This window comes from Rhincodon typus, chromosome 46 (genome assembly GCF_021869965.1).
Source record: "Rhincodon typus isolate 14 chromosome 46, sRhiTyp1.1, whole genome shotgun sequence".
In the NCBI taxonomy this organism is placed as follows: Eukaryota; Metazoa; Chordata; class Chondrichthyes; order Orectolobiformes; family Rhincodontidae; genus Rhincodon; species Rhincodon typus.
In genome coordinates this window covers 10333241-10353793 of record NC_063377.1, presented here as the reverse complement: position 1 = coordinate 10353793, position 20553 = coordinate 10333241, and the positions used below count along the sequence as shown (strand labels likewise).

Genomic DNA, 20553 nt, shown 5'->3' with positions numbered 1-20553 from the left:
TTAGAGACAGATGGTCACCATATGGGAATCAGTGTTTTATTTCCCCCTCCAACTCCACTTTATTTCACCCCTTCCCACTCTCCCTACACCCTTCTTCACTTTTGATGGCTCACATTGCCCATTACAGGCTTTGCATGTAAATTTCTAATTGGCTGCATGGGTAATTACTGGTGGTGGTTAATAGCTAAAGAACAAAAAAAGTCACGGTGATTTGTTGGTGCCAAAGTCATTCGCTAAAACTTCCATATATGTAAAAAACCCAATGATTACTGGTGATGGTTATTTGTTTGGAAAAAAACAAATAAAAAGTCACAGTGATTTTGTGGTGGCAAAGCCATTTGCTGTGTGTGATAACCCTTCCGTGTATAATTTTAAAAAAGTAGACCCAAATAGACCTCTTGTGGTGCAGTGTCCCTACCTCTGAGCCAAAAGGTCCAGATTCAAGTCCCATCTACTCCAGAGATGTGTAATAACAATTCTGAACTGGTTGATTAGAAAATAAAGCAGACCCCAGGGGGCTCTTGTTGTACAGTGGTAGTGTCCCTACCTCTGAGTCAGGGGGCCTAGGTTCAAATCCCACCTGCCCCAGTTACATCTCATAACATGTCTGAACAGGTTCATTTAAAAAATAATAAAGCGGACCAATTCCATAACCTCCCTTTTGATGGTTCACACTGCCCATTACAAGCTTTGCATGTAAATTTCTAACCGGCTGCACAAGCAATTACTGTTGGTGGTGGTTAATAGTTACAAACAAAAAAAAAAATCATAGCGATTTGGTGGTAGGAAAATTATTCTGTTGTGTACAATAAACCTCCCAGATACAAAAAAAACAAGCAGACCCATAAAGGGCTCTTGTGGCACAGTGGCAGTGTACCTATCTCTGAGCTAAGAGACCTGAATTCAAGTCCCACCTACTCTAGCTATGTATTAACATCTCTGTAATAGGTTGATTACAAAACATATTGAATAAAGCAGACCTAGGGACTCTTGTGCTGCAGTGGTAGCGTCTCTACCTCAGTGCCAGGAGGACCAGGTTCAAGTCCCACCTGTTCCAGAGGTTATGTAATAAAATCTCTGAAAACACTTTAAAGCAGGCCTAGGGACAGGTCTACAGAATTGCACCAGAAAACTGGGGGAGCAGCACCTCATATTCCACCTCGGGAGCCTACAGCCCAATGACCTAAACATGGATGTCACCAGTTTTAAAACCTCCCCATGCCCCGGCCTCATCCAACCAACCCTCCCTCTCATCCCCGCCTCCTTGACCTGACACGACCTGTCCATCTTCTCTCCCACCTATCCGCCCCTCCCACCTCACTGACCAATTCCGACCACTCGCTACCTGCAATCACCTATCACCATCCCACCTACCTTCCCCAGCCTCACCACTCCTCTCTCTATTTATTTCTGAGCTCCCTTCCCCCTCCCCATTTCTGAAGAAGGGTCCCAACCCAAAACGTCAACTTTCCTGCTCCTCTGATGCTGCCTGCCCTGTTGCGTTCCTCCAGCTCCACGCTGTGTTATCTTTGACTCCTGCATCTGCAGTTCCTGCTATTTCTACAGAATTGTCTGACCTGGGCTGGGACTAGTCTAGGAATGCCATGATTAGTGGCTCTACCTTGGTATTCAACAGTAAAGAATGCTCCTTTCCAGTTTGCTGAGTTATTACACCTCCCTCACAGCTTTGCAAATCTACCTATAGCAGGTCAAGAAGGCTGCTCAGCACCAACTTCTCAAGGGCAACTAGGGATGGATAATAAATGCTGACTCAGCCAGTGAAGCCTACATCCCACAAATGATTAAGACTAAACACCTGCACACACAGCCTTACAGACACATCACTGTCATGTACAGGTAATCATTTATCGTTTCAACATACAACACTGGCAATTTTAATAGGTTGACTTGCCTGACTCCTCTCCAGGCAAACATCTCATCCTCTTGCCATACCAACTAGTACATTCCAAGTTCTACCGTCATCTTTGCTGAGTTAGCTAAGGTCAAGCAAGGCCAGTTTCAGTGGTGCAGAGACAAGGAGGGGATTTCAGTTAAGGTTCCTTTTACCCAATCTTTTCTCCAGTAGTCCCTGCTGGAAACAGTGTCTGTATGAATGTGAGGTGGGGTCAGAATCAGGCTTGCTGAGATGTCCATACTCCAACTTTACCAAAACACAGAATAACTTACTGACAGTCACAGCCGCAGCACTCGCAAACAGAGTACTAACTGGATGAAGCATTGAAAGGTAATCAGCACCTTTGTAACTGCTCCCCTAACAACAACATCAACATTTCACACAGCAAGGCAAAGTGACAGAGCAAATTGTTTTCTTGAAGAGGTTCTAACAGCAGCCACTCGGATTTAAATTCTGTACCTTTACTCACTTGGTGTATCAAGATCTTACTCAGTAATAGGTCACCTTCCAGTTCCAGAAATTATTTTTGAGCAGTGAATTAAGTGGATCGGTATCAGTGAGGTTCAGACAAGTTATGATAGCTGGAATGGAGTTGTACTGATTTCAGGCACAAACAGGAATTGAGCAGGAAGAAGCAGGTCCCTTGGTTTATAACCAGAGGCATTCTTAAATCATAGCAATAAGCGAAGCCAGGTATGATTCCACTAGCAGTATTTACTGCATCATACCTGAGGGGAGAGTTTATTAATTGGAAACTGGGCACAAATGTCTTGAGTCTGCATCTCACAGTCAGGTGATACCTGCAGATTTATCTTCTCCCCTGAGCTGCTAGTTTCGAAAAGAGAGATTTCTTTCTCCTTTCCCAGGTTACTCCTCTTTTGTGAACACTATCCATTCTCTTGTACTTTTCCCAAATTGTGATTTTTCATGTATCAGGTGACAACTCATTACACTTTCCACAGAGAGTGTCATTTTGCCCTTGGCCAGACTTGCACTCACATGTAGTCAGCAGGGGTCAGTAGATATCAAATGAATAGTCAAACACTGATTAATTTTGTTCTCCACATTCGCAATATAGAAAACTGGTTAGGGGCACATGTTTTGTACCCATTTGTAAGGTTTTATATATATGATTGAGAAGCTTTGATAAAAATAAAAATGATTTTGTGTCTAAAGAATTCAAAGGTAGTTGGAAAGATTGGTTTAAAACCAACAGATCATCAAACTTACCATTTCTGACCTTCTGCTTCATGTTGTAAAACTTTATATCCAAACTGACTCTTCTTTGGTCCTTTGAAGATCCTGGCTTGCTTCACATTAATGTTGAATGAGTCACTGAGGCCTAGTAGAATAAATAATGGATGGTTAGATGCAGAATAAAATTTCTGTGGACTGCCCACCAGTGACTTCTAGATCAGGTACAGCACAGGGTTAGATAGAGACTAAAGCTGTCTTTAATCTTTTAAATTGAAAGTAAGTGCCCTCAATACTGTCCGCATCAAACACTCCCAACAACAGGGACAGCATGGGGTTAGATACAGAGTAAAGCTCCCTCTATTCTTAAGCTGAAAGGAAAAGCTCTCTCTAATCTTTTAAACTAAAAGTACAACTTCCACCAGATTGTCCCCATCAAATACTCCCAGGAGAGGTACAGCACAGGGCTAGATACAGAAGCAATCGGGAATTTCTTCTGTACTCAACCTAAAGTTCCAATACAAATAAAAGAAGAGATAATAAAAATCAATAAAAGAATTAGTCAAATTACAGTCCCTCCCATTCAACTAAATATTACAGGTCAGTTCTCCCAGGTGCCCCGGTGAAATCCTCCAGTTCTGAGGAAGGGTCACTGGACCTGAAACGTTAACTCTGACTTTTCTTCACAGATGCTGCCAGACCTGCTGAGCTTTTTTGCCCCGGTGAAATCCCCTCCCTCAAGCAGGATTACAAAATGAGCTGAGTGGATCCTTTAGCATGCTGTGGTTTGTGGGAATGTTGCTGTACCATAATTCTCTGTCACACTGTCTATATTACAACTGAATATACTTCACAAGTACCTATTTGGCTATGCAGCTCTATGGGACATGTTGAGATGTGGCAGGATATGAATAAATAAAATTCTGTCTCTTTTCTAGATATTGAGAGGCAGCTGTGCATTTTGAGGCAGCAAGTAACCATCTGTAATCCAACTGAGTGTCTTACACCTTCTACAAATTCTCACAAACACAATGACACGAATGGGCTGGATTTTCAGGACCTCAGAAAGTATGAAACATCCATTACTTCCAAATATAACCAGGGCATGGTTCATAACCAGCTCTCATCAGTGAAGAAATGTCTATCGGGAGAGTTCAATTACCCTTTCCCTCATTCAACTTCCAGCAACGGGTATGTTTTAAACAGAAGTTATTGTTTGTCAGGGGAAATTTACTGTTAGCAATTAACTTGGCAAGTTGAAGGGGTTTGCTAAGTTACAGGAAGTTTCTCTTGAAACAGTTGTCCGTTACTGTACTTAAGCAGCAGATCTCCTCAGGGATAAATAAACCACCTTCAAGCAAATGAAGATACAGAGCTTCTAATGTAAGGTGGAAGTATCTCTGACTACAGGAAACACTTCTTAAAGGAATATGTTCCTGCTTCCACATCCATTCCTCCCTCCTGGTTATCTTCTCTCAAGACATATTTAGTGTAAAGTTCAGGGACAGCAGCCAATCTCTGGCCAGGAGAGAACTGTAGCTGAACTTGATTTCTACAAATGCATTTCCAGCTGCAGTCTCTGCACAAACTTCCTCTCACTTACTCAGCAGGGGCCAACAGTAGCACCCTGGCTACTTCAGCTAATGCTGTGCATTGTGAAGGACTCAAACCTGGAATCTTCCAGTTTCTCAATGCAAACATCAAGCAGAGAGTCAATCTTGTCCTCATTCCCATCTAATATTGACCTGGAAACAACCAAGCAGGACTTACTGGAGGAAAATTTCCACTGGATCTAGGCAACAAGGCCACTTGTGTTGAACTGGTAAAGGCAGCAAACTCTACATCAAGAAAGTTTCAAATATGGGTCCTTCCTTGTCTCTCAAGCTCAGTCCCATAAGCGGCAGTGAACTCAGTAAGTGAGCCACCAAGAAGTGCAGCACCATTAGAGGTTTAAAGAAGAAAACTGGAGCCAATGATCTCAATGAGGGAAAAGTGTGTAGGCCAGTGCATTGTAAGCTACTTTACTTAGATGGTCAAATAACAAAACTAGTGAAATTCATAAATTGGTGAATGAAGTGCCTGTGTAAGTACTAAGGCTGGGAAACAAAATCCTCATGTGATTTCAAGCAAAGGAAGATTTGGAATGAAATTGTAGCAGATTGGGGAAGGAGCACAGGGAATTCAGATATGAAATTATGTAATGATTAGAGTTCACGAGGTGGCCATTCAGCCAGTTAAGTCCCTGCTGGCTTTCATCAAGGGTTATTATCTAATTCAGCAACCCTTGCCTTTTATCCATAGCCCTGCAAAAGTTGTCTATCCAGGTGCTTATCCAATTTCCTTTTCAAAACCACAATCCTTGCTTCTACCACAATCTCGAGCAGTGCATTCCACATTCTAACCACTCACACCATACCAAAGTTCATACACATATTGCTTTTGGGTCTTCTGCCAATCACCTTGTATCACTTCTCTGGTTCTTGGCCTTTCTGCCAAAGAGAACCATTTCTCCCCATCAACTTTCTCTTGGCCCCTCATGATTTAAACATTTCTATCTTCTCTCTTCTCAGCTCATCCAATTTATCTGTGGGACTGAAGTCCGTTATCCCTGGAATGATTATGGTAAATCCTCTCTAAATCCTGTCTCAGTGTTTTGTTCATGGTCTTGCTGAGTTAGGTACGAGCAGTCAGGTCATGTTTAAAATACCATGTGTTTTTTTTTAATTGTTTTGGAAAACTGAGTAAACTAATAAAATATCATCCTTGGTGTTTATCAAGCAACCAGTGTTGGAATGTACTTCTGGATGGCAGGGGAGGACAGAATTAAGCTGTGATATTTTATACAGTTGATAACCCAACACCACTCATATAAGCTCAGGGCAATGGTAAGACACTGATATACATCCATGAGATGTGGGAGCTGAAACAGTCCATTCAGCCCATCGAGTCTGCTCCACCATTCAATAAGATCATTGTTGATATGACAATCTTCTATTCCACTTTCTTGCCTTTTCCCCATAACCCTTATATTCCCTTACAGATTAAGAAGCTATCAATCTCAGCGTTGAATATACTTATTGATCCAGCCTCAACAACTTTCTGCAATAAAGATTTCCACAGATTCACTATCCTGTGAGAGAAGAAATTCTTCCTCATTTCTGCCTTACATGGGTGACTCCTTACTCTAATCTTATGCCCTCTGATCTTAGACTTTCCTATAAGGGGAAACAACAACACCACATCTACCCTGTAAAGCCCTCTAAAAGTCTTGTATGTTTTAATAAGGTCACTTCTCATTCTTTGAATTGGATACAGGTTCAACCTACTTCACCTTTCTTCCAAACCTGAACCTCCTCTGGACTGCCTCCAATGCCAGTTTATCCTTTCTTAGATCAGGGGACCAAAAAGCCCGAACGCACATGGAACTGTCCCTAATAAAAATCAGTAACTGTCGGAGGAAAGGAAAAATATTCAGAGAACTACTACATCTTTCTGCCTTTCAACCAACATAAAATAAAAATAAGAGTGAGGATTAATGTTGTATGTTAGGTGCCAACAGTCCCAGTGTTAAACAGTGATCTCATCTTTACTAGTGGGACTACCTCACTGTTGCTTCTCACATGCCAAAGACTGAACCTTTTTGAACTTACTCAATTCTTCCTTCAAATGTGATATTTCTAAATTTTCTCCCTTTTCCAACATAACAAAGAATTCACTAATTTTAGACATCTCATAAATTCCACGCCAGAGCCTACTTCCACAGGAGTTGGCTGGACTTTAGGCCGAAAGTTCATCTTCTTTCCCTAGTTTCCCCAGTTAAATTCAAGGCTGAATGCTATATAGCTGCAAATGCAGAACCAGACGACAATCCTGAAGCCTGATCTTACATGTCTACTACAGACATGTAAGTGGCTATTCCTAATCAATAATGTGGCTATTCCTAATCAATAATCCTGTCTAAGAAAAACAATGGTGGCAACTTGAAACGTTAGACACCCGCAGTAGCACTGGGGCCCTGTCTACGTCTATTCTGAAGGATGGAAAAGTCAACTAGTGTCTCCTGGAAAATATCCATGTAGGTGTCGGTTAGAATTAGATTAGTTCTAAGAAGGCATTGTAACTTAAGCAGCCCTGCCAACATTCACTGCGGCGAGTGAGCTACTGAAAGCTGCTCCAGGTTTTTATGGAGCTGTACACAAAGGAGGCTAAAGTCTTGAAAAGAGTAGGAAATGGGCCTCCAAAATGGATGTCAGAGAAAATAAATTGTTTGAATAGTGTTGTTTTAAAGATAAATATCGGCTAGAATGACTGATTTGTTTCAACTTATGCCATCGAATCATTCACATCCACCTGTAAGAGACAGAGCTTTAACTTAATGTCCCATCCAAAGGCAATATCTCTGACAAAGCAGCGTCCCTTAAGTACTACACTGGATCATGTATTCAGGAGCAATGTTTAAAATCAGAATAACCTGCAGAACTCAGCACTTCCCACCGAAGCAAAGCAAATGATTTTTAAGTAATGTTTCACAAACTTTCTGCCAGGTATCTACTTCCATGCTTTGGGGAAGAATAAAGCAGAAAAGACAAGGAAAATTGCATTATGAAAAGCAGACCATGTTAGTCACATCTTACATTGTTAAAGCACAGTTTATCGGGTGCCTACATTGGAAAGACTGTATCATTTTCAGATTTTTGATTGTAGACTTAAATGGGAAAATAACTGATTTGGAAACCAACAATTGCTGCATTTTTTAAAAGCAGGTCAGCTGACACTACTGTAAGTGTGTTTACACAGCTGTTGGTTCAAGCAATGTGGAAGTCTAGTTAGAGAGAAGCTAGAACTAGGAACAGCTAGGCGAACAACATGTATCAGATTGGCTTTCAGGCAGCTGAACAACTTCGGTATGTGAGTATTCGGGGCAGAAACTACTGGATTTCTGGAAGGAAAGAAGCTGCTTTATCTCTGTAGTAAAAACCATCTCAAGCCTGAAGATAGCCAGTTTATTTCCCCTATTCCACTTGGTGTAAGGTGTGATGTTTAATAAGGGAGGAGATCTTTATGGGCGTGAACCAGTCACCCTGTGCCTCCTGCAAACAAGTGGAAGTACCAGGAGAATGAAGACCAAGAAGCAGCACCCTGATCAACAAAAGGATCGTCTCAGCAAACCCAGTGGACAGGAGCCACTGAACTGCCTTCCCAGTCTTTCCATCTGCCCATAACACCCATTGTTTTTGTGTCTGTTTCTATATGTGTACAGAGCAGCAGTTTTATAAGTGGGTTAGAGTTTAATGAGTAGAGTTATATGTTAACAGTTCATAATTGTTTACCTGTAGTTAGAATCTATTTCTTTGTAATAAACAGTGATTGTTGTTAAGTAAGGAAACCTGGTCCATGTTTTCTGTTAACCTGGGTCTAAAAGACAGAGAAATTGGGGAATTCTGCTTACTTTTTAAAATCTTTAACCTTTGTAATGACTCCAAGAATAGAGGGGCTTGATTTCAGCATTCTACCCAAATGAAGGTGACAGCATCTTCTCACAGTTAAACGTAGATAGCAGACAGACGGGGATGAAGGCACAACAGTTACTTAACCAACCCAGCACACACATAACCAGATGCTGCATTCCAAGATGGAGAATCCTGATTAATTGTTGCTTGTGATTAATATACCCTGTCGGGATGTCACCTCCAAGTAGGTTCCTCGTGTTCGAGGATGCAGCAGCAACACAATGTGGGTCAAACCTCACCGCCCACAACGCTACTGCTGTCACTGTGTAGCGTGACTGTCACTGAGCCTCCTGACATACCGCAGAAGTGAATGGGGCCAGTTTCAGTTCAGAGCCAATGCAGCAAGGCAGGTGCAGTTCTTACCAATAGTGAGGTAACTCCAGTGTGACTAAAGCTGAACGGGAACAGAGTGTCTTAGAAGACGACACAACAGATGGCCGAATGGAGATTAAAGATGGTGTATTAAGAATTTAACCTGGTCTCTCAATGCTCTCAGCTCCTGCATTCCTCTGAAATATTGATGTTTTTAGTGTGGGTGGGAAAGATTCTTCCTGTGAGGGGAGGGTGTGACAGAGCCTCTACTGTTGGGAGAGAACAAGCTTCTTTTTGATTTTCAGTCCAGACCCATATCCCTACTCAGATTTAGCTGCGTCACCAGAAACACCAGCAATTACTTTTTCACCTCCTCTCACTGATTACTTTGATTCCTCTAAAAGAGTAATCCAAGCTGCAGTATCCTGTTTTACTTAGCTACCTGGAGTGTACTTTTAATATAAATTTACAAGAAAAAAATACTTGCAGCTGTTCTGTGTGTATATTTATTTTGGTGAAACACGTGCAGTGGTTTAAAACGGTAATTTATTCTTACAACTAAGGCAGTGATGGAAAGAGTTACTAATTTTGTTCCAAACTAAAACATTATTTATAAAGGTACGTGTTATTTGGTACATGGTTCAATGGTATGGGGGGACGGAGAGGGTGGGGAATATGAGTTCTGTGCATATGCAAAAATTCCTGACATTAGCACAGTATTAAAGTGTGAAGTTATTTGTGTGTACTTTCTAATGCATTTTTCAGAATCGGCAAACACTTCCTATCCAAACTCTTGCTGTCACACTTTTATGTCAACATTTAACATTGAAACAGCTTATATAAACAACTCCAATAAGTTTCTGTTGCCTGTCACCAGGCAGTCATAGAGTCACAGTGTAATACAACATGGAAACATTCCCAAAGTCCAGCTCCTAAGTCTTGTCACCATCATGGATAATTGTGTCCAAACATCACTGGCAGCTTTGGGTTTGTATTTTTAAACAGCTGTAAAAGTTGTAAAGCTCCACACTTTAATACTGTGCTAATGTCTATCTCCACGAGCAATGGAGGGGAATGAAATAAACTGGTCAAACATCCAGCTCCAGAACACATTCCCCTCCACATGTTTCTATTTTCTATTCATTTGTGTGATGTGGGTATCAATGGCTGGCCATCATTTATTGCACGTCCCTAGTTGCCATTGAGAAGGTGGCAGTGAGCTGTCTTCTTGAATCGCTGCAGCCCACCTGCTGTAGGTTGACCCACAATGCTATTAGAGAGGGAATTCCAGGATTTTGACCCAGTGACAGTGAAGGAACACTGATATGTTGGGAGGTGATGGCCTAGTGGTATTATTGCTGAACTTAATCCAGGACCCAAATAACATTCTGGGGATCCAGGTTTGAATCCTGTCATGGCAGATGGTGGAATTTGAATTCAATAAAATACCTGGAATTAAGAATCTAATGATGACCATGAATCCATTGTCGATTGTCAGAAAAACCTATTTGGTTCACTAATGTCCTTTAGGGAAGGAAACTGCCATCTTTACCTGGTCTGGCCTATGTGACTCCAGAACCACAGCAATGTGGTTGACTCTGACTGCGCTCTGGGCAATTAGGGATGGGCAATAAATGCTGCCTGGTCAGTGATACCCTCATCCCATTAATTAATTTTAAAAAATATTTCCAAGTCAGACTGGTGAGTGGCTCAGAGGGGAACTTGCAGGTGGTGATGTTACCATGTATCTGCTGCCCTTGTCCTTCTAGATGGAGGTGGTCGTGGGTTTGGAAGGTGCTGTCTAAGGATCTTTGGTGAATTTCTGCAGTGCATCTTGTAGATAGTACACACTGCTGCTACTGAGTGTCGGTGGTGGAGGGAGTGGATGTTTGTGGATGTGGTGCCAATCAAGCGGGCTGCTTTGTCCTGGATGGTGTCAAGTTTCTTGAGTGTTGTTGGAGCTGCACCCATCCAGGCAAATGGAGAGTATTCCATCACACTCCTGACTTGTGCCTTGTAGATAGTGGACAGGCTTTGAGAAGTCAGGAGGTGAGTTACTCGCCACAGTATTCCTAGTCTCTGACCTGCTCTTATAGCCAATGTGTTTACGGGTTGAGTCCAGTTGAGTTTCTGGTCAATGGTAACGCCCAGGATGTTGATAGTGGGGGATTCCGTGATGGTAACAGCATTGAATGTCAAGGGGTGGTGGTTAGATTGCCTCTTATTGGTGACGGTCATACCTAGCAGTTGTTTGGTGCAAATGTGTGTGCCCACTGACAGCAGGAACACAATCAGGTGTAATATCAAATATTCCCTTAAGTTACGAACAGGTGAAGAAGGAGTCGCCCATTCAACCCCTTGAGCCTGATCCATCATTTAATAAGATCATGGCTGATCTGACTGTCACCTCAAATCCACATTTGTGCATACCCCGATAACCTTTCACCCCATTACTTAACAAAAATCTAGCCACCTCTGCCTAAAAGATATTCAAAGATTGCTTCCACCACCCTTTCAGGAGGTAAGTTCCAAGACTCCTGTGGTTAAAAAGGCATTTACCGCGCTTGCCTTCGTTGCTCAGATCTTTCAGTATAAAAGTCAGGATGTTATGTTGAGGTCATACAGGACGTTGGTGAGGCCTCTTCTGGAATACTGTGTGCAGATCTGGTCACCCTGTTAAGTTGGAGAGGGTACAGAAGAAATTTACCAGAATGTTGTTGGGAATAAAGGGTTTGAGTTATAAGGAGAGGCTGGATAGCCTGGGAGTTTTTTTTTCCACTGGAGCATAGGAGGTTGACAGGTGACTTTAGAGGTTTAAAAAATCATGAGGGGTACATATAGATAAGGTGAATGGTAGGTGTCTTTTCCCTACGGTTGGGGATTTCAAGACGAGGGCGTCAGATTTTTAAGGTGAAGAGGAGAAAGATTTTAAAAAAAAGACACAAGGGGCAATTTTGTTTTTAAACACAGCATTGTTAGTGTGTGGAATGAACTCCAGAGTAACTGTTGGGTACTGGTTCAGTTACAACATTTAAAAGGCATTGAGATAAGTACATGAATCAGAAGTGTTTGGAGGGATATGGGCTAAGCACAGGCAGGTGGGACTAGTTTAGTTTGGGATTATGGTTGGCATGGACTAGTTGGACTGAAGGGTAGGTTTCTATGCTGTGTGACTCTACGACTCAACTTTAGCTCTTATCCTCTCTCCATCGCTAAACTGCTGAGTATCGTCAACATTTTCTGTTTTAAATCTAAATGTCCAGCATCTACACTATCTCATTTTCTCACAGTAGTATTCGAGCGTTAGGTGGACCCTGTATTGCTTGAGTCAGCACACAGACTGCACAATCTGGAGATTGCGTACCAATGATATGAATAGTTATTGCATCATACTGGCAACCCCTCCCAGTTACCCATGCTATCAGAGTGGTTTTTTAGGAGAAAAAAAAATCCAAAATTGCAGGTTTACATGAATTCACAAAATATATTCATCTCCTAACAAGTAAAGCTGCAGCTATTTATTTTCATGGCTGATGGAGGAAGCATTTTGAATAGGTTGTACTGTTAATCTTCTTCCATCTACAAAACATGTGCAAGAAATATTACATTTGTTTGGCTCAGGCCTTTCCAATGTATCACCATTGACGAGCCTCCCACTATCGTGTGTCACTGAAAAGCAAATGTTTATTTAGGCCATCGTAACACAGCTCAACAGCAGAACACACGTGAATATTTCACAGCAACAAGCTCACCTCTTGACTTCTCACAGCTATCTATAAGATTCCACTGTTAGTTCCAAGCACAATGACCTCCACCAATAGAATGAGCAAGAGAAGTGATCTTTGAGAAAACCACAAACCTTTCTGGTTTGGATAGACATCATCATCACTACTTAACCACAACTTAAAATTCTTGACCTGACAGCATGGACACCAATCCCAGCAACAATTCCAGATAGCCCACCAACACCTGATTGTACATTTTATGATAGGCAATAACTCAGCATTATCAGTAAGGCCAAACCAACTTTAGCTCATAACTTTGCTGTCATATTTAACCTGGAGATGAGTTTCCAGCCACATGCTTGGTCTAGCACTAAGATCACCACCATGACATCAGCAAACTCTAGGACCCTCCCTTAGCTCTTCTGCACTGGAATCTTCACCCAAGTCCTCACTATTCCTAGACTATATTCCAGCACACTCCTAGCCATTTCTTACTATGTCATAAATTTGAGGTAATCCAAAGCCCTGCTGCCATGTCTTTACTCACAACAAATCCAGTTCCCCTGACATTCCTGTGCACACTGACCTACAGTGGCTCACAATTCCTTATCCCCTATTCTCACAAAGCCTTCAGAGACTTTTCCTAACTCTGAAATCTCCTCCAGCCCTAAAATATCACTCTTCCTCAAATTCTTGAATACCACCAGCTTTAGGTACTGCACCTTCAGCTGCCAAAGCCCTAAATTCTGCAATTCCCTCCCAAGTACTCCACCTAGTCACAAATACTACCCGCAGAGTGAGTGGTGGAAGGAAAATTACCAAAATTGTAGGGTTTGGTGAAAACACAAATGAATTAACCTCATGACAAGCTGCAACTGCTTATGTTCTGAGAGCAATTGGGAGCTAATCTGGGTCAGTGAGAATAGGTCTGATGAGTGAGTAACAGGAGAGCTGTCAGTGCGGACATAGGCAGCAGGGTTTTGCAATTCTCTCCGATCCTCACTGGGCAGAATTTTCCGCTGTCTTTAGCGGCATGGACAGTGGTGAGAAATTTGGGGAAACAAACTGAAAGTGAAAAATTCAGATTCTTGACATCGAAAAAAAGATGATATTCCCCTTAAGGTTTAGACTGTGAGTTCAGAATCTGCTAATCAGCAATGATTTCCTTATTGCCACACATTTGCATCTCATTATTAGCTAAACTCGCCTTATTTCCATGGGGTGTCCCTGATTCTCCTCTCCACCCACAAGTAAACAGTTGGCACCATTTGCCAACATTGAAGTTGAGGCAGTTACATGGCAGCACCAGCTCTGGGTCTTCATACAAGTCTGTCTTCATAACAATGACCCTGCCGGCTCCTCAATCAGCAAACCACCAACCTGACCACATTGTCCCACTTGGTCTTGGTCCAGCTCGGCCCTTCAGGTCTTCACCTTGGAGCTCAAGGGCACTTGTGACTTGCAAACTTCTTCCTGGGTCACTTTGCGTTCAGGGACACAGACATAGGATACATCTTATGGCTCTTAGTTTCATTTTATAATGCTCAGTCATTTCGCACTTAATTGGAACGTGCCAGCCTCCAGGATGTGCAGTGCTTTTTTAACACATTCGGAAAAGCAGTGGCTTGTCACAGCTTAGTGTACTTAACAGTTGAGGGGGTGAACATGTTCCTGTTCAGCACCATGCCACGTCAATATTACACCTACAGCTTAAGTGGCAAAAGACACAGCATGTGCTTTAATAAAATTGCCGTGTCTAAACATCAAAGGGGACCAGTTTCGAGTGGATTGAGGGGGACTGCATTTCGTCTCGGACACTGTACTGATGCCGGTTGCTATCCCACTCCACACTGGCTGAATTTGGTGACATGGTCTCCTTTGCCAGTCAGTAGGAAACAGCACTGACCCCCTTTCCACCACCAGGTCATTTCCTGTTGGTGAAATGGGGTGTTAGCATCCCTTCCTGGGCTATGATCTTGGCAATAACAGGGGAGTATAGTTCCACCATGTGAGGAGCTGTTCTTGACTTGTGGTGTCTGAAGTGGTGCACTGCTGCTGATTAAATATGACACTAGTGGCATGGACATCACAAAATCCCAGCAGCAGAAAAGAATTTCGCCTCTCCTGCTGCACAGTCCCAAGATGCAATAATTGTGGAGCTGGAAACGGACTGGGGAGGGGTAAGAAGAGGGGGAGGGGGAGGGAGACCAAAAATAAATAGAAGGAGGGGTTTGGGGCAGGGGGGGGGGGAGGTGGGATGGAGATAGGTGGGTGCAGGTAGGGGGTTATTATGGTTGGTCAGTGGGGAGGGTGGAGCGGATAGTTGAGTAGGAAGATGGACAGGTTGGGGGTGGGGAGATTTTGAATCTGGTGAAGTCAATATTCAGGCCATTGGGCTGTAAGCTCCCAAGGCGAAACATGAGGTGTTGTTCCCCCAGTTTAAATTTGGCCTCACTCCGACAGTGGAGGAGGCCAAGGATGAACATGTCACCAGGGGAATGGGAGGGGGAGTTACAGTGGATGGCAACCGGAAGGTCAGGTAGGTTGGTCCATGCACAGCGCAGGTGCTCCGCAAACCGAGTCTGCGTTTGATGGACACTGAAAAGGCCAATTGCAAAATGAATGAGATGGACAGCAGAACATTACATGGGCAAAGTTGGCATGGGCCATGGCAGACTGGAATGTGGGGTTTACAGGGTTATGGCGATAGGTGAGTAAAAGGCACTGAGGCCTTCGATCAACCATGGTTTATAAATATTGACGGGCATAGATAACAGGAATAGCAAAGGTCTTTTCCCTAGGCTAGGGGAGTTCAATATTAGTGGGCATATTTTTAAGGAGAGAGGAGAAAGATTTAAAAGGGACATGAGGGGCAACTTTTGCACACACAGTGTGGTTCATATGTGGAATGAAGTGCCAGAAGAAGTAGTAGATGCAGGTGTAGTTACAACATTTAAAAGACATCTGGACAGGTACATGAATAGGAAAGGTTTAGAGGGATATAGGTCAAATGCAGGCAAATGGGACTAGTTTAGTTTGGGAAACTTGGTCAGAATAGACCGGAGGGTCTGTTTCCGTTCAATGTAACTGTGTGACTCTATCTATGACTCTAAATGGTGGGGCAGGTTTGACAGGCTGAATGGCCCCCTCCTGTTCCTATGTTCCTATCTACCTTAGTGTCTCTTTAAATGGCTTGGTGTCAGAATATTGCTTAATTACGATTCTGTGGAGCTTTATAACATTAAAGGAACTGCATGGGTACAAGTCGCTGATACTGTGCAAAACCCAAGAACATGTCTCTTTACGTTCATTCAAGTGACCCTCAATGACTTCTCTCAGCCAAACCCTATTCCAATCAAATCAACCTGGATCTTTCTACCTTGCAGCTCAGTTACTCCCTGCAACTGGCACACACTCTCTTTGTTAAAGGTCAATCACTGAAATAAAACTATCCTTATCCTATTGAACTTATACAAGAAAAACACCATAGAAAGAAGCAGTACAGTGAAAGAACCCAAAGAAATTACACCACATATCACAAGTGTCACACCATTCCTTTGCTGTGTGGGCTACCTGTAGCAGCCCTGTCACTTTTATATCACTCTTTCTCATTCTCTTTCCTTCTTTTTCCTGAGAATAAAACATTTGAGGAAAGGATATGACTGACAGAGATGGAACAAGAAAAAAATGTGAAAGGGGTAAAAAAGCAAAGTGATATAAGGACACAAAAAGAAGGTGGGAGAGAGAGCGAGGGGGAAAAGGAAAAAAACTTGTTCCTTACCTTTCCACAAAATGAGTAGGTAGAGCACAAAGCAGAATCTGTTTAGCGCCATGGGTATAAACAAATGTTAAATCAGCAGCATCTGGCAATCATGATCCTCATAATCCTAGACCTTTCACTCCATCCGAAGAATTACAATGACCTGCCTAGAGTGTTTATAACCCTGACTCAAAGGGTGCAGAGTATGCTAGAGTCAGGGAGCTTGATGTTCACTGGAACAGTAGCACAATTGTGCTAAGTGTTTCCTTCCCTTATTATTGAAGCTCCTTGCTCCGCTGCCTTGTTTTCTCTCTCCACCTGATTTTTAAAATTTTATTTCTGCTTCTTAGTTAACCGAACAAAAAATCTTGTATATCTGTCTTCTATATCTGTTCTTGGCAGATCTATATGAGCTTTCCTTCTGCCTTTTCCTCACTGCAATCCCTGTTGACTTCGTCTTGCACCCTATACAAATATATCACTGTGGCTCTAATTCACTATATAGCTTGTTTAAATATGTTTCTCTGTGGATTTGCTGCAAATTTCCTTTCCTCTTTTCACATATAAGCTTTCCAAATATATCAGGTACTTTCCCCGCTTCTCCTTAAAGAAATCTGTCTTTATTGCTCCCTTCTCTCAGTCCCTGTCATATTTCCTATTCCCTAACTAAGTGCAGGAGAGCTTTGAGATATGTGCCAGACTGTTTTACATCACTCACTTTATATACAGCCTGTGGTCCTGGTGCATAAACACAGCCCCACCCACAGGCAGTGCAAAGTTACACTTCATCCAGTCACCCTCTCTCAGCCTTTTTTTACTCCTGAACTGTTGCTGCGAGATCATCTGACTGATCGCCTTGGAGCTACAGACTCTATTGTTACTTGTGCAGGATGCTTTAAAGGAAAAGTATAATTTTATTTACTACGCTCAAGGCTGACAACCAGATCTTTCCAATAAACTTTAAAAAAAGCACTTCAGTGCCGCAGGCATGCTTCACTGTTCAAAGTGTTGCCATTTGGTTAGGACCAAGATTCTCCAGGCAAACACAGATATTCCCCTGGCAACATTCAAATTACTACAAGGACTTAAGACCAAAATATCAAAACAAAACAAAGGCTGACCGGTTATTCATCTCATTTGCAGTTTGTAGACAGTCATCAGCTCAAAGTGACTACTTGATCTCAAACTGTGACTCCGTTTAAATACTTCCTGCTTCCCAAAACTAACTGAATGATAGTCCAGCACATTCACCCATTATCCCACCTCCATTCTTCATCTTGAATGACTGTTAGTTCGTGTAGTCGGAGTTGTTGGTTGGTTCGCCAAGCTGACTGGTTTTCATGCAAACGTTTCGTCTTCCTTCTAGGTGTCATTGTCAGTGCTGTGTAGCCTCCGTTGAAGTGTTGTTGTTCTGTCCTGCTCAGAATTTATATGGTTCGGTCTATCATGGTAGGCAGTCTTGTTTCCGGTTTTGTACCGTAGTGGTATGTCGATGGGGTCTATTTCAACATGTTTGTTAATTGCATCGGTGGTTGAAAACCAGGCCTCCAGGAATTCTCGTGCTTGTCTTTGTCTTGCTTGTCCTAGTACTGTAACTTCGTCCCAGTTAAACTGATATCCTTTTATGTTGCAGTGTATTGAAACGAGTGAAAGTTAGTCGTGCCGTTTTGCTGCGATTTGGCATTCATGTATCCTGGTGGCAAGTTTCACCCGTCTGTCCTATGTAGTTTTTCTTGCAGTTGCTCCATGGTATTGACCTTGGGTAGGGTACGCCCCAACACACTGGCCACCCTACCCTATATTAGAAACACATCAGAACTGACCATAAGACTCCTACAACCTCTTGGAATAAGGATAGCACACTAACCAATAGCCAGACTTCGCCAGTTACTCTCAAAAATGAAAGACCCCATAGCCACAATGAGCAGGACAAATGTGATATATAAAATACCATGCATCAACTGCGAGAAACATCATGACAGACCAAACCACATAAATTCAGAGTGGGACAGAATAACAAAACTTCAACGAAGGCTACGCAGCACTGACAAGGTCACCTAGAACAGAGACGAAATGTTTGCATGAAAACCAGTCAGCTCGGCGAACCAACCAACAACTCCAATCGCAACCCGAGCTACAGATCTTCGTTAAAACATTAAATTTCATGCAATCTCCAACTAAGCAGGACCAGTGTCTTTCTAGATGTCAGTTTATATCTGTCACGACTGCCCCTAAGCTGATTCCGAACCATATATCTTGCTTCATTTCCCACTACCTGTGTAACCATGATGTGGAGATGCCGGTGTTGGACTGGGATGGACAAGGTCAAAAATCACAGGACACCAGGTAATAGTCCAACACAATTTTTCGCAGCTCAGCCTCTTCCTACTCTCACACTACGCCTGAGGAAGGGGCTGAGCTCCAAAAGCTTGCATTTTCAAATAAACCTGTTTGACTACAATCTGGTGTCCTACGATTTTTTGATCCAGTACCTGTGTAGAAAGAAACCTTTATTTGATCTTTTCAGATGTGGAAATCAGATCATGGTCACAAATAGAGGAGTGAACATGAAATTCTCTCAATCTTTGGAAAACCCTCACAAAGCTTATCTCTGTTTAAAACTCTCTCTTCCAGGATGAACATCCATTTCCTTTCATTTGCTTGAGAAGCATTATTGGGTGTTTCTTATTTTCAGTGTCTCATTTGGCAGTATTCTTGTCTTGGAATCAAAAGGTTTAAGCTTCAAGTCTCACACTTTAAATCTAGGCTAACACTCCAAAGCAGCACTGAGGGAGTGCTACACTGTCAAAGGTGTCACTTCGTGGATGAGATGATACACTCAGGTACCGTCTACCTTCTGAGGTAGGCATTAAATGTTCCACAGCCCCTATTTTGAAGAACAGCAAAGAGTTTGGGTCCTAGACCAATACATATTTATGCCCTAACTAACATCACTAAAAGAGGTTATCTGGTTATCATGACACATTGCTTGTAAGATCATGCTGTGTGCAAATTCACTTCCTCATATGTTATATCTCGAAACATAAGAACATCAGAAGTAGGAGCAGGAGTAGGCCATCTGTCCTGTCAAGCCTGCTCTTTTTGTGGCTGATCTTTTTGTGGACTCAGCTCCATTTATCCGCCTGCTCACCATAACTCTTAATCCCTTTACTGGTCAAAAATCTATCTTTGCCTTAAAAACATTCAATAAAGTAGCCCCAGCTGCTTCACGGGGCAGTGAATTCCACAGATTCCTCACTACTTTAAATCACTTTGGAATATCCTGAGTACATAAATGGTTAGGTTTTTCTAAACATTAGGAAATAATTGTATAAATGACACTTTGGTTCACAATATTACTAACGTGACAGAAACAATTAAAAAATAAAATACTAATGACAAAATTAAAACTAATATCTGTTACCACACACCTACCCTAAGAGCTAAAAACAAATCACCAACTCAAATGGGGCAAAGGAAAATAGAAAAAGGATCCTGGAAATACAGAGAATGGTAACTCAACTGTTTACTGAGACTCTCAGAAAGTTAATCAACTGTAGGAGTTCAGTCTTGGAGCCAGACCTCATGTAGAGCTCCAGTGCCCCATTGTGGTGATTTGTTTGCTTGCATGCTGGCACCCCTGCAATAGTAAAATATAAACTGCTGGAACTTTATTAAAGTCATTTTTTTTATAATCAACTAGTTCAGAGATGTCAGTACACACCTCTGCGCCTCCTGGTCTAGGTCATTACTACTGTGCCACAAGAGGGCCCAATATAAGCTGCTAGGACAGCAGTTCCAAAAACTGGAAACAAACACATTGGGTGAAGATGTTTTTAGAGGGCTCAGACTAAGACAGTGAAAGGCTCTGCATGTACAGCTGTGGAAGAAAGGAAGTGCATTGGACAGATGGCTCTTTTAAGGAGAAAAGTTGGGATGTAGGGCTGAGGGAGGGCATGGTAGGGTAATACTATGTCCTTCTTAAAGTAGGAGGGACTTTTATGGTCATTCTTGATTGAACTCAACAAACTCTGCAGAGATGGGTGTTAAAATCTGAGGTATTTTTGATCTGTACAATGATCACATAAATAATTCCCTTATCTACATAGCAGTTAAGGGTGCTGAGATGGTAATTCC

The 20553-nt window shown here is 42.3% G+C and overlaps 1 protein-coding gene across 1 annotated transcript in view; it reads right to left on the bottom strand.

The window, feature by feature from the left end:
• itga10 (integrin, alpha 10) overlaps positions 1-17072 on the bottom strand; it is an 81056-nt gene extending 63984 nt beyond the window's left edge. The window contains exons 1-2 of the mRNA XM_020514000.2: positions 16438-17072; positions 3146-3257 (exon numbers count right to left, since the gene is read on the bottom strand). Coding sequence (XP_020369589.1) covers positions 3146-3257; positions 16438-16489 — 164 coding nt within the window. The 5' untranslated portion in view covers positions 16490-17072. The remainder of the gene's footprint in view (positions 1-3145; positions 3258-16437) is intronic.
• Positions 17073-20553: the final 3481 nt, after the last annotated feature.